The sequence below is a fragment of the Syngnathus floridae genome, chromosome 4 (assembly GCF_059516105.1).
Source record: "Syngnathus floridae isolate MCC-2025c chromosome 4, RoL_Sflo_1.0, whole genome shotgun sequence".
NCBI classification, from domain to species: Eukaryota; Metazoa; Chordata; class Actinopteri; order Syngnathiformes; family Syngnathidae; genus Syngnathus; species Syngnathus floridae.
In genome coordinates this window covers 19,045,296-19,056,199 of record NC_142416.1, presented here as the reverse complement: position 1 = coordinate 19,056,199, position 10,904 = coordinate 19,045,296, and the positions used below count along the sequence as shown (strand labels likewise).

The following is a 10,904-nucleotide window of genomic DNA, read 5'->3' as shown; positions in this document are numbered from 1 at the left end:
TGATGGATTTTGGTGCAGGATGTCCGTCACAATTTGTAAAAATGTGTTGATCAGTGTGAGAGTTTAAATATATGCAAAGAACAGTCTTCTTTATTCATATTCACATACACTGGGTTTTCATAAAGTCTGGATAATAATCCTTTGCTATCAAGAGCAGGACATTTCAAAGCATCTCATTAATAATGCAGGCAAATGCAAGAAAATCAGCCTGGGTAGGAAAGCGAAGCAGCCTGAATTTGTCCGCCTGCCTTGGAAATGAGCCAAATCAAGCCAGACATGTACATTTTCTAACCTTATTTGACATATTGTTATTGTTTTCTTCAATCAAATATAATATAATTTAACATTATTATTTATGGTTGTCCTGTGTGCATCAAAAATATATTATTGTCTTTGTGAAAAGGCAAAATGCAGCGGTGCATCAGCATATAAAAGTTCAAACTAAAAAATTAAAGTTATTTTTTTAAATGATGCTGGGTGATAAAAGAAAAACGTTGCAATACTTCTTAGGAGTTCACTGCATGGAGTTGAGGGGAACTAGTTTCTCTCGGGGGCGCGGAGGCGCTTGCTGCATATGACGTCACGCCACTGGCGACAGCATGTCTGAGTGAGGCGGGAACGCGCTGCACGTGAAATTTAAAAAAGGAAAAAAGAAAAAGGAGCAAGGACGAGGAGGAGCAAGACGATGCTTAACATGATCAGAAGCGGACATCATCTTTAGATCTTAAGTTTATAATGCATGCATGTTTTATTTTCTATTTTGAAGAGTTGCGCTATGACAGAAAAAAAACGCCTCCAAAAATAATTTTTTAAACTTACATCCTACAGAGTAGTACAAAATTGTATTCAACGTACAACTAATTGGATCTGTTGACTAGAAAATAAGACTTGTACGAAATACTGCAAAAAGCACAGAATTGACCTTAGTTTTAGCACAAAATATACAAAATAAAAATTGAAAATATCATCATTGTCCAATAAAAACATCTTGTATCCATTTTTGTGTGAGTTTTTAAAGACTTTTTAATCAGAAACACAATTTATTTATATTACATTAGTGATTGAGGGGAGCCATTTCCTTCAAAATCACTGTTCGTTTTCCAGACAACTCACCAGATTCGTTGCTGGCTGTCCAGACAATGCTGTATGCTTCTTCATCTAAATCCCATGTTGTAAAATGTGACACCCTTGAGAAGAGCATTGACGCCCGACTTAGACCCCCATGCAGAGGGTGGTCTTTCCCAGTGTAGGGTGGGAAGCCTCCGAGTGACAGCAGCTGTCAAGTCATATGCCGGCAGGGACAACAAACACAGTGCAGCTGCCGTTCAAAGAAGTCTGGACACGACTGGGAGTGAAGGGGGGGGTGCTGAGGTTAAACCAGCATTGGGGTCATAGGGCGCTGCTGCACCTGTATCTTCTTTATCAGCTGTCCTTCACACTACAGGTGTGAATCCTGTAGTTATTATGTGTAGTCTATATTCATTATATATATATATATATATATATATTTTTTTTTTTTAATTTATTTATTTATATATTAGGATGCAATGGCTAGTAGTAACACCGCGTACCAAATTAGCTCTTACAATGTTTTATATTTAGCAACACTATTCAGTTGTGTGGGCCATCTATTTCTAAACTCATCCCATTGTGAATGTTCGAATTCCGACTGAGTCCCAGGGGGATGGGAGGGACACGAATGATAGCCGAGGATGATGTCACCCATCCTTAAACCATGCCTGAGGTCATGTGACCGGAGTAGATGATAGATGACAGTGGGAGAGCATCAAGACACATGAGGGCTGTGTGGTGTCATGTGTTGCTGGATAAAGAACATCCCACCAGGCACTTCACTGTGCTTGGGCCAATGAAGAAATGTGGCAGCCACACTCATTTGACTTGCAATAAATGGAAAATATTTACATAAATGAAACAATATGAAAAAAAAAAAAAGAAATCCACAAATAGGTGAATATGTGGATGCTGAAGCGTGAGTGTGTGGGGATCCACTGTATTTTGTAAAATCAGAGCATCTGGAAAGTCATTTTATATCAATTGTAACAAACACTGGCCAATGTTCTTATTATTGACTTGTCTAGTGCGCCCTCCTGTGGTGAAACGACGACAGTGCGTCTATATACAATATAACGCTTGACGGTCTTGTAAAATAGTAACTCAATGCTGCCTAGGGGTGTCGCCATTTCATCGCCTTGTTAAAAAAGCACTTCATTACTGGTCAGCAATGATAATTATATGCACCACCTGCGTATGACCACAAGATGTCAGTATTGTACCTGTGAAAAAGTGCCCTAAATGGGAGCCTTCTGGTCTCGTCATGTTGGCAAGCACCTGTTTGGACTCCTACGAAAAACACTGGAAAATCCAACACAGCTTGCCAACTGATGTAAACACTGCTGTCATTTTAATCCCAGTAAAAACGCTCGGCGTGCACGCACGGAGGCCAAGTGAAGAGTCATATATCTGCTATCATCAAAACCTCAACAATGCAGTGGCTTGCGTTGTTCATTGTGGTCCAGCAATCACAGAATATATCAACAATAATGGTGTTTGTGTGTAAACATTCCCTGTCAGTCCGTGGATGTGAAAGCAAACAATCCACGCGAGGAGGTTTGGAGCGTGCCGCTGTGATCGGGGTGGGCCAAAGTGCACACGAAGGTAACGTAACACATGAACACCCCCCCCACACACACACACACACACACATACACACTACTGAAAGGGAGTTGGCTGCACTTAGCGAGTGTGATTGCAGAGTTTTGACATGGCTGCCAGCATGGCCCAGTCTGTGGGTGGGCATATGCAAATCTCGCGAGACTTGAATTTATGAGACTTGAGAGACTACAGTATTGCTCACCGAACGTCAGTAAATCTCTCCCTGTTCTTTTCTTCCGTCACAACTTGCCAAGGAAAAAATCCAAATGTCTTTTCTCGACTTTGGGGGCACAAATGATTGTGCCCCGCCGATTCTGCCGAGCAACAAGTGTCCATATTGAAATTGATGTTTAGTGTCAACAAATTCCATTACTATTGGAGCAGCTCCTTCTTGTTTTCTAAAGTGGATCTCCTAGCAAGAGGAAAGCGGAAACACAAGCTATTTCTTTCCTCGTAATTGGTGCACAAAAGGAGGAATAAAGTGCACTTCTTTGGTCCCTCTCACTTCCCTTCACCTTGTCCTGAGTGGGGCATTCCTCCGTATCTTAAGCAGGGGGAAATCTTTCCTGCTTCATCCGGGATAATCCCGTCCCTGAACAAGGCGGCGCGGCTCTCGTATGAAGAACGATTTATTCGCGGTGAATTCCGGTCAGGTCAAGTCTCCTTCTTTCATGTTTTTCTTTTTTTTTTTTCTTTTTCCCGGTGCAGCTGTGGGGGGTAACTTGTGTGTTCACTTCAAAGACATCATGCGGATTGGAAACATGAATTAAGGTCACTGATAAACGGTAGCTTGATGTTTGAGTGTGTTTTTGGGGGCCCGATTGGGGCCAGGGGAGGGGGGGGGGTGACACAGGAGAGAGCGTGTGGAGCCCATGTAATGTGATTTAAAAGTGAGTCAGAGGGCACGGCCAAGATAACAGGAAGTTTTGATTCCAAAGTGGCTCCTTAGAGTCATTTGAAGGGGCCCCAGCATGAAATTCTATATTTATTAAGGAATAAATAACTTGAATATATTTATGTTACAGTACATTTTATTTATTTGTATGTATTTTTTAAAATGTAAATTTATCTCGGTGTACATTTTTGATGGCCGAGCAGAAAATAGCAAAAAGTTTCCAGCTCGTACTCACCACTTGTTGTCTAAGTGTTTTTTTTTTTTCTTTTCCCTTCCCGGGTAAATAAAGCAGTTTTCTGGTCAGAATTACACCCTGTCTTGGTGTGAGGTCCTTTTCAGCGAGGGAGGGGTGTGTGCGTGGGGGGGCTGCCTGCTTGCTTTTATCTAAAATGTTTTCTATTTCTGCCTTTTGGAGAGACACTTTGGGCAGAAAGAAACCAGGTTTTTCCTGCTTTTTTCCGAGGGCGCGCTGGGGACTTTTCTCAGCATTGTGGTGAGATTTATTCGAGGAGGCTGCATTTTTCCCTGATTTGCCTCTTTGTTCTCGGTAAGTAGTTCCAGGTCTCCCCTCGACTCCCCCAGCCCCCCAACCCTGACTCTCACACAAACACACACACACGCACATGCACAGTAAGAAAACGAGTGTGTGTGTGTGTGTGTGTGTGTGTGTGTGAGGCGGGACACGTTGTGACACCTGCTGTTGGGATGAATAGGGTCAGTGGCAGGGCCCTCCAGCAGCTGCTTGTTCTCACCGCGAGACCCCCAGCAAGCAGAATGCGGCGCCCCCTAGCAACAGCAACTCTCATTACACTTATTATTATTGTACTGAAGATATGGAAATATAGATTATATATATTTTCCCTCCTCTGGGGAGTCTGCGCTTTTGTTTTCTTAATTTTGGTCAAGTTGTTGCACCTCCCTCGAAGGGTCTTCTGGAAAGGAAATTCTAAAATTGACCCGAGATCAAACATGAAACAATAATTGCTGCTCTCCCGACACAGGAAGAGCCTTCCAGACGGAGATCCCCGGTCGGCGGGTGTTTCTGACCTGTCTATGCGTCTTTCTTTGAGCCCAGCTGGCTTGCACCTGACTTCTGAAAACATTCCCGCCCGTGGCAGAAGACGGCGAGGTATGAAAACATCAGACATTACAAAAGCAATACTATGAATGTAATCCTTTTGTAAATGTGTGATTTAAACGATTGCTGGCACTCAAGTGAGCCCCCCCCCACACACATATGACATCACATTTTTACAGTACCTATGAAAGTAGTCCAGCAGGTTTTGATTTGAGTGCTCTTCTTCTGGGTCGTTCGTTGTCCTCTGAGGAGGAGTGATGGTTGTGGCCTTGGGGGAGGTTACCTGGTCTAATTGCAGGGTGCTGGAGGTGAAAAGGTGTGAGCCTGCAAAATGAAAGACAAGGTAAAAACTCATAAAAAGTTTCATAAAACACAAAACACACACACACACACACAGAAACTAAACGGACACTCGAAGGACATTATTACAATTGCACTGATGTTTTTGCACGTGTGCTTGTTGGAGACAAGCAGGTGCACATGAAAAGAAAAATGTGAGTTGGTACAGACAAGGAGAGGAAATAGCAGAGCAAAGTGCCCACCAAAGTGGTCTGGATGCTTCAAGACGACATTGGGGTTAAGGTTTGGGGGGCAAAAGCTCCAGGGGAGCACTGTACTTGTTGGAGGTCCACCAGATGGAGAGCTACTTATATATATATTTTCCCCAAATTATGTTTTTTGCTATAATTTTTTTCATCATTAGCACTATTTTTGTCGGATCTTCCATCATTTTTTTTTTGTTTGAGTAAAGTTCCACTTTTTTTCTTTAAATCCAATGAATTTTTTGGGGGTAAATTGATTAATTTGGTTGAAATCATGATTTTCTTTTTGCATTATATTTGTTTAAAATCCTAATAAATTCACTGTGCCATGCATTTAGCACTTTTTTTTTTCAAAATCATTTAGAACGGACTCATTTTGGTCATTTAAACATTTGCAATGTAATAATTAGAGATGTAGGAGACAACGTCCTTGCTTTCCTTGTGGTGGTTTGCATCAGCGTGTTCTCCGTGCCGCCAGCTCGCCACGGCAGCAGCCTTTGGACACGGAGCTTTGCACAGATTAGGATGCGACGCAGGCGGGCGGCCCCGTGTACCAAAACAAGGATTAGCGCTGTGGCGAAGGCGGCGCAAAGAAAAGCGCAGCGCCAAGAAAGAAGTGAATAGGCAATAATTTTCTCCGTGTGCTGTTTACGCGTCTCCACTTTGGGAGCGGATTTATTTAGTGTTCATTTTTGGAGCCTGATTGAATGCCTTTCAGTCATTGTGTGTGGGTTTGAAATTTTGTTTTTAAAGCATAGCCAACTTGGCAGGTTAGCATGTAGCCCAAAGTCTATTACAGTGCAACCTTCTTGAGCTGAAATTTGTTTTTGAATTGGGAAGGGAGGAGAGATGTTAGCTTAATATGTCAACTTTTTCTCAATTTACTGAATCGAGGGCTTTAGAAATTTGTAGCATAGCATACCTGTATGTTGCATCTGACTAGATTCCACCACCCCCAAAAAATTTTAAAAAATATTTCACAGGGGTCAAAGGGGCTATTTTGCACCTATTGGCAATTTAGCATTGAGAAATAAATGCTATCTGTCTTAAATATCGTCAGTTTATTTTTAAAAAATCCCCAAATTTGATGGTGTCATTTTTTTTTAATTAAAAAGGTTTCATGCAAAGCAGCAAACTGTCAGCCTTACCTGTGGTCCAAATCTCGGCGACGGGGGTCTTTACATGACAGATTGGGCCTCAGTGGGACATTTAATTGCATCACTTCATGGACAAGAGTCAGTATTGAGGTCTGGGCAAATAAACAAGCTCGGGAACCTGCCATGTAATGACAAACAAGGAAATAAATCAAATATGTAATATCATTTGACAGTCACTCAATACCAACATTGCTCATTTTTGCTGCATTTGATGGATTTTTGTAACTAAGAAATATTTCAGGCGGTCAGAGAAAAATTGTGCTCTCCCCAAATAATTCCAAAGTCCATTTTTGGTCATTTCAGAACCAACTTTGGGGAGGGGGATGTTTTATGCCAAACAACATACATTTTGTATCTCACGATATTGGGGCTTTTTACCAGTCGTGGGTGGGTCATAACTTCTCCTCTGTGGGTTGACTTTGGTGTTTTGACTGTGTCAAAACATCACCAAAAAAGTGCATGAAAACATCAATGGAGGACGTTGATGTTGTTGTATACAACATTAAAGCCGGTTCAAATGTTTGGTATACAGTCCTCCTCCTCCATGTTTATTTCCAGTGCTGTTTGGGGAACGATAGACCACCGGACCACGGAGGCTCCTGTGTGAGGGAGAATGATTTTTAAAAAAAGTGATGATTCATGCAGCTGATATATGATGTATAAACTCACATAGATTGCAGAGTTTGGAAAGGATGCCAATAGACAAGGCTGGGATTGCATTACCTCTCGCAAATATTGCGATGTGTGTGTGCGAGGCAGTGAGGTGGGTGGTCTGCACTCGCTATCATTAAACAAGCCAAAACCTCATTGGTATTTTCAGAAGGAAATTAATATCTACATGGTGTGTGTGCGTATACGTCCAAAAAAATGTGAAGTTGAAAAGGATCACCCACATTTTCTTGTGTTTATCAGCATCCTTGCTTTTTTGCTCTCAGGCTATTAAAATAAAATAAAAAAAAGTTTTCAAGGAGGGTTTCTTGTGAAAAATTTAACGCCAGACCTCAAATAAATATCTCATTTCTTTCCTCTTGGGCTCTTTTTAAAAAAAAAATTGGCATCTTTTGAAAATCAACATAGTTTGTGCTTCTGTCCCGTTGGAAGTAAACACTAAAAAGCAACATTTGAGACATGCTATAAATTTTAATAGACATATTGATATTTCTGAAGAGAAAGTTATCATCCCTAAGTTGTATTTACAATACATGAATACAAAACAAATTTTTAAAAAAGAAAGAAAAAAAAAAACGCACACATACAGTACAATGACATACTTAAATAATTATCTCATTTTGTGTAACTACTACTTAAATAATGAAAATGGTTATTCTATTCACACCATGCCGACTCAGCAGCTACAATGCAACAACGTTCACATTAAGTGCTAACAAAAAAAGAAAAACAACAAAAAATAGACCTTTTTTTTCATTTTACAGCATAAAAATTCCATTGTGGACTCGACCAGGTAGACGTATTATGTCAGCAACACCTCAACGAGGTGAACAAATACAAAAAAAAAACACCGTTTGAATAAAAACAAACGGCAACATGGTGGAACTGTAGTGGCGCTTTGTGTAGTAGATTGTTTCGGGGAAGGGCGCTTAAAAAGCAAGCTGCAAGTATACCAAATGGACACAAAGCTTAGTGTAAAACATATTTTTTATAAACACCAATCTCTCCCATATATTATTACGCTTAGAAAAATAAACCCCCCTCTATCATAATAATAATAATGCTATGCTTTTTTTTTCCTATTTTTTTTTTGCAATACTAAGTAGTAGTGGGTAAGCTCTATAGGGGAATATACATCGCCATTCGCTACCTCCTCCTCCTCTTCTTCCCTTTGTGATTTGGTCGTCCACTAGCCCCTTTTACACCACCCGCGAAAAGACGGCAGGTTATTCTGCAACTGCCGGGATTTCACTTCTCCAGCCTTGTTGTGTTGCAAGCGATTATGACATCAGACGCTGATGTCATCTCATTTCCTGATTGTGAGACGCTGTTTTACCGTGTAAAAGCGCTTTTGCTGAGATGGGTCAGGTTGACACTCACTGGAAGCAATTCTCACATCAGACAACGGTATCATCACGCCGTCTGATTGCGAGATGCTGTGTTGCTGTGTGAAAGTGTTCAGCGTAAAATACGGTGTGATTTCCTGTCTCGACTGCCAATTTTGCAACACTCAAAAAGCTTTTTGTTTTTTTTAAATGTCACATGTAGCACTGATTTAATCGAATGACTCTTACTTTTGCAGGGTCTCCGTGTGAAAGAGGCTAGCTTTGTTAGACCGGAACTGTGCAAATGTGTTTGACTTTTGAAAAGTTTTGTAATGAATGCAGAGCAGGGGTGGGTAGCAATCCAGCGTCTTTCTTCATCCTGCGATGAAAATGTCTAACAGTTGTGGATGCAGTCTTGTGAACAAAAGTCATCACGCCGAAATAAACGGTCGCTCCATTGCGTTATTTTTTTTTTTTTTATATTTGTCCCAAAGAGGAGCAGAAATGTCTTGGCGGGCGTTTTCCGTGACTTGGATGCCTGGCCTGGCGCTCAAGTAGCTTATCGTCCAGTGAGAAACCGTAACGTCCAATGATGTCAAAGGCAGCTGTGATGGAGATCCTTTTTTTTTTTTCTCTTGTCAGCGTGGGCAAAATGAAATTAAAAAAAAAAATTAAAAAAAGGATACCTCGTTGGCCGGTGGCGCTAGGTAGATTCGTGTAGGGCGGGGATGAAGGTGCTGACGAGGACGAGCCCCTCGCAGTCTCTTTATACGATGTAGCTAGTCAGATCAAGGAGGTACGAGGTCATGTCGATAATGTGGTCCAGAAGGCCGTCCTTCTCCTGGTCGTTGGGCATGCCCTGCTCGCTCTGCTCGCACTGGTCGCCTGAGTAGCCACTCTTGCACAGGCACTTGTTGGGCTCCATGCATACGCCTCCGTTGCGACAGCCTGGGACGCACTTGGCTGGATTGGGGGAGGGGGGGCAGGAAAGGCTCACGTTAGGTCGTGATGAAGTTGAAAATAATCGGAGGAAAATTATGAGCTGCAATGCCTAGCAGCAGACATTTGAAGGGAGCAAGCCTCACCGATGCGGCACAAGGGCCCCTCCCAGCCTGGGCTGCAGCAGCATTTGCCGGTGGGAGTGCAGTGTCCGTTCTTGCAGTGTCTGGAGCAAGCTGTCATCAGCAGCTCAGGAGGCTCCACCTGACGTTGGCACTCCTTGGGGATGAGGGGTCTGGAAAGAACAGTTGGGACAAGAGGGGCGGGGCAAAGTCAGTTTGCGGGGAGGGCGGGGAACATGAACTTGGGTGGACATGTCTATCAAGAAAGTCTCCCGGACTTGATTCCACCTGATGACCGAGCCAAAAGTAGGGAACTCCAACTTATGTTTGACTAGTGCTGATGGATGGTCTGCTTACGCCAAACCAGTTTTAGTTTGTCCCAAGAAGCTTTCGTGCAAAGGCATCTTGATTTTTTAGGAGGAAGGAATTACAACGTTCTTTGCCAGACAACGTACAATAAGCAAGGGCAGAACCAAAACTTGTTTGTTGGCCTCGGCTTACGGTGTAATTCAACACATTTGCTTGGAGCGGTGCCGTACGAAATATGCGGTGTTGTGAACCCAAAAAAATCCTTCGTCAAGTTTGTACCGTAAGGGGAGGGGGGGTCATCGTTAATGAAACAAAAACGAAACCGCGACTGCCTTCGATTGGTCTCTCGTTTATGTTTTGCGAAGGTACTAAAAATTGTCCCTGCGGTATGAAATCTTGAGTGAGGAATACAAGTACAGCTTCAGATAAAAAATAAAATAAAACCAGACCCACCGCAGACTCAACATCACAGCAAAGACTTGGGCAAAGAGCGAGCGTGTAGTGGGGGGGACATGCTGTGATCATTCCGTATTAAGGCTGAAAGACCCACACACGCACATCGGCGAATGGGCTGTCAAATAATTATTCCATATCACGCGCTACAAATCTGGAAGCAATACGCCAAGTGCATAATTAAGTTCAAATGTGCCCGGCACACACGCGACAGAAGAAAGACGAACGAAAAGCCCAACACAATGCGAGTGACCGGGGAATGGTAACTGGACTCTTGCGGGTATCAAGAGCCTGGAGGCCACGGCGTTGACGTCAGCAAATTTGTCCACAAGGACAGGCGTCATCAATCACGGCCGGGAGGTCACTCTGTAGTCGGATGGAAACCCGGAGATAGGATTTAAGAGCGACTACTGGAGAGATCTCCTTGTAGATAAAAAAAAAAAACCCAGGCGCCAGGGTTTAGTTTAATTTACTTCAACCTCTTTGAAATCAGTCGAGGAATTCGGGCAGATGTGCGTTAATGTTCGTGGGGCTAAGGAGATAATGACGGATGCATTACATCAAAGCCACGCCCCTTAAAGGCACACACGGATGTGTCAGACTTTGGCTTGATGCTAAAAGTTTTTATTCGATGATTAAATGCCAAACAATGGTGGCGGAGGAAGGGTACATTCCCATGCTCCCATCAGCATCCAGATCTAGACTCCATCCCTGTCGGCCTTCAGTCGTTTAAAAAAAAGGG

At 42.7% G+C, this 10,904-nt stretch overlaps 1 protein-coding gene across 6 annotated transcripts in view; it reads right to left on the bottom strand.

Annotated features, from left to right (window-relative positions):
* Positions 1–439: 439 nt before the first annotated feature.
* hhip (hedgehog interacting protein) overlaps positions 440–10,904 on the bottom strand; it is a 30,114-nt gene continuing 19,649 nt past the window's right edge. For 4 of the 6 annotated variants that reach the window (XM_088372468.1, XM_088372469.1, XM_088372471.1 and 1 more), the window contains exons 12-13: positions 9,425–9,573; positions 7,466–9,302 (exon numbers count right to left, since the gene is read on the bottom strand). In XM_088372468.1, coding sequence (XP_088228594.1) covers positions 9,106–9,302; positions 9,425–9,573 — 346 coding nt within the window. In that variant the 3' untranslated portion in view covers positions 7,466–9,105. Of the gene's footprint in view, positions 4,971–6,336; positions 6,464–6,723; positions 6,945–7,465; positions 9,303–9,424; positions 9,574–10,904 lie in introns of those variants that run through there. The other 2 variants (XR_015857839.1, XR_015857838.1) reach the window with 2 other exon arrangements.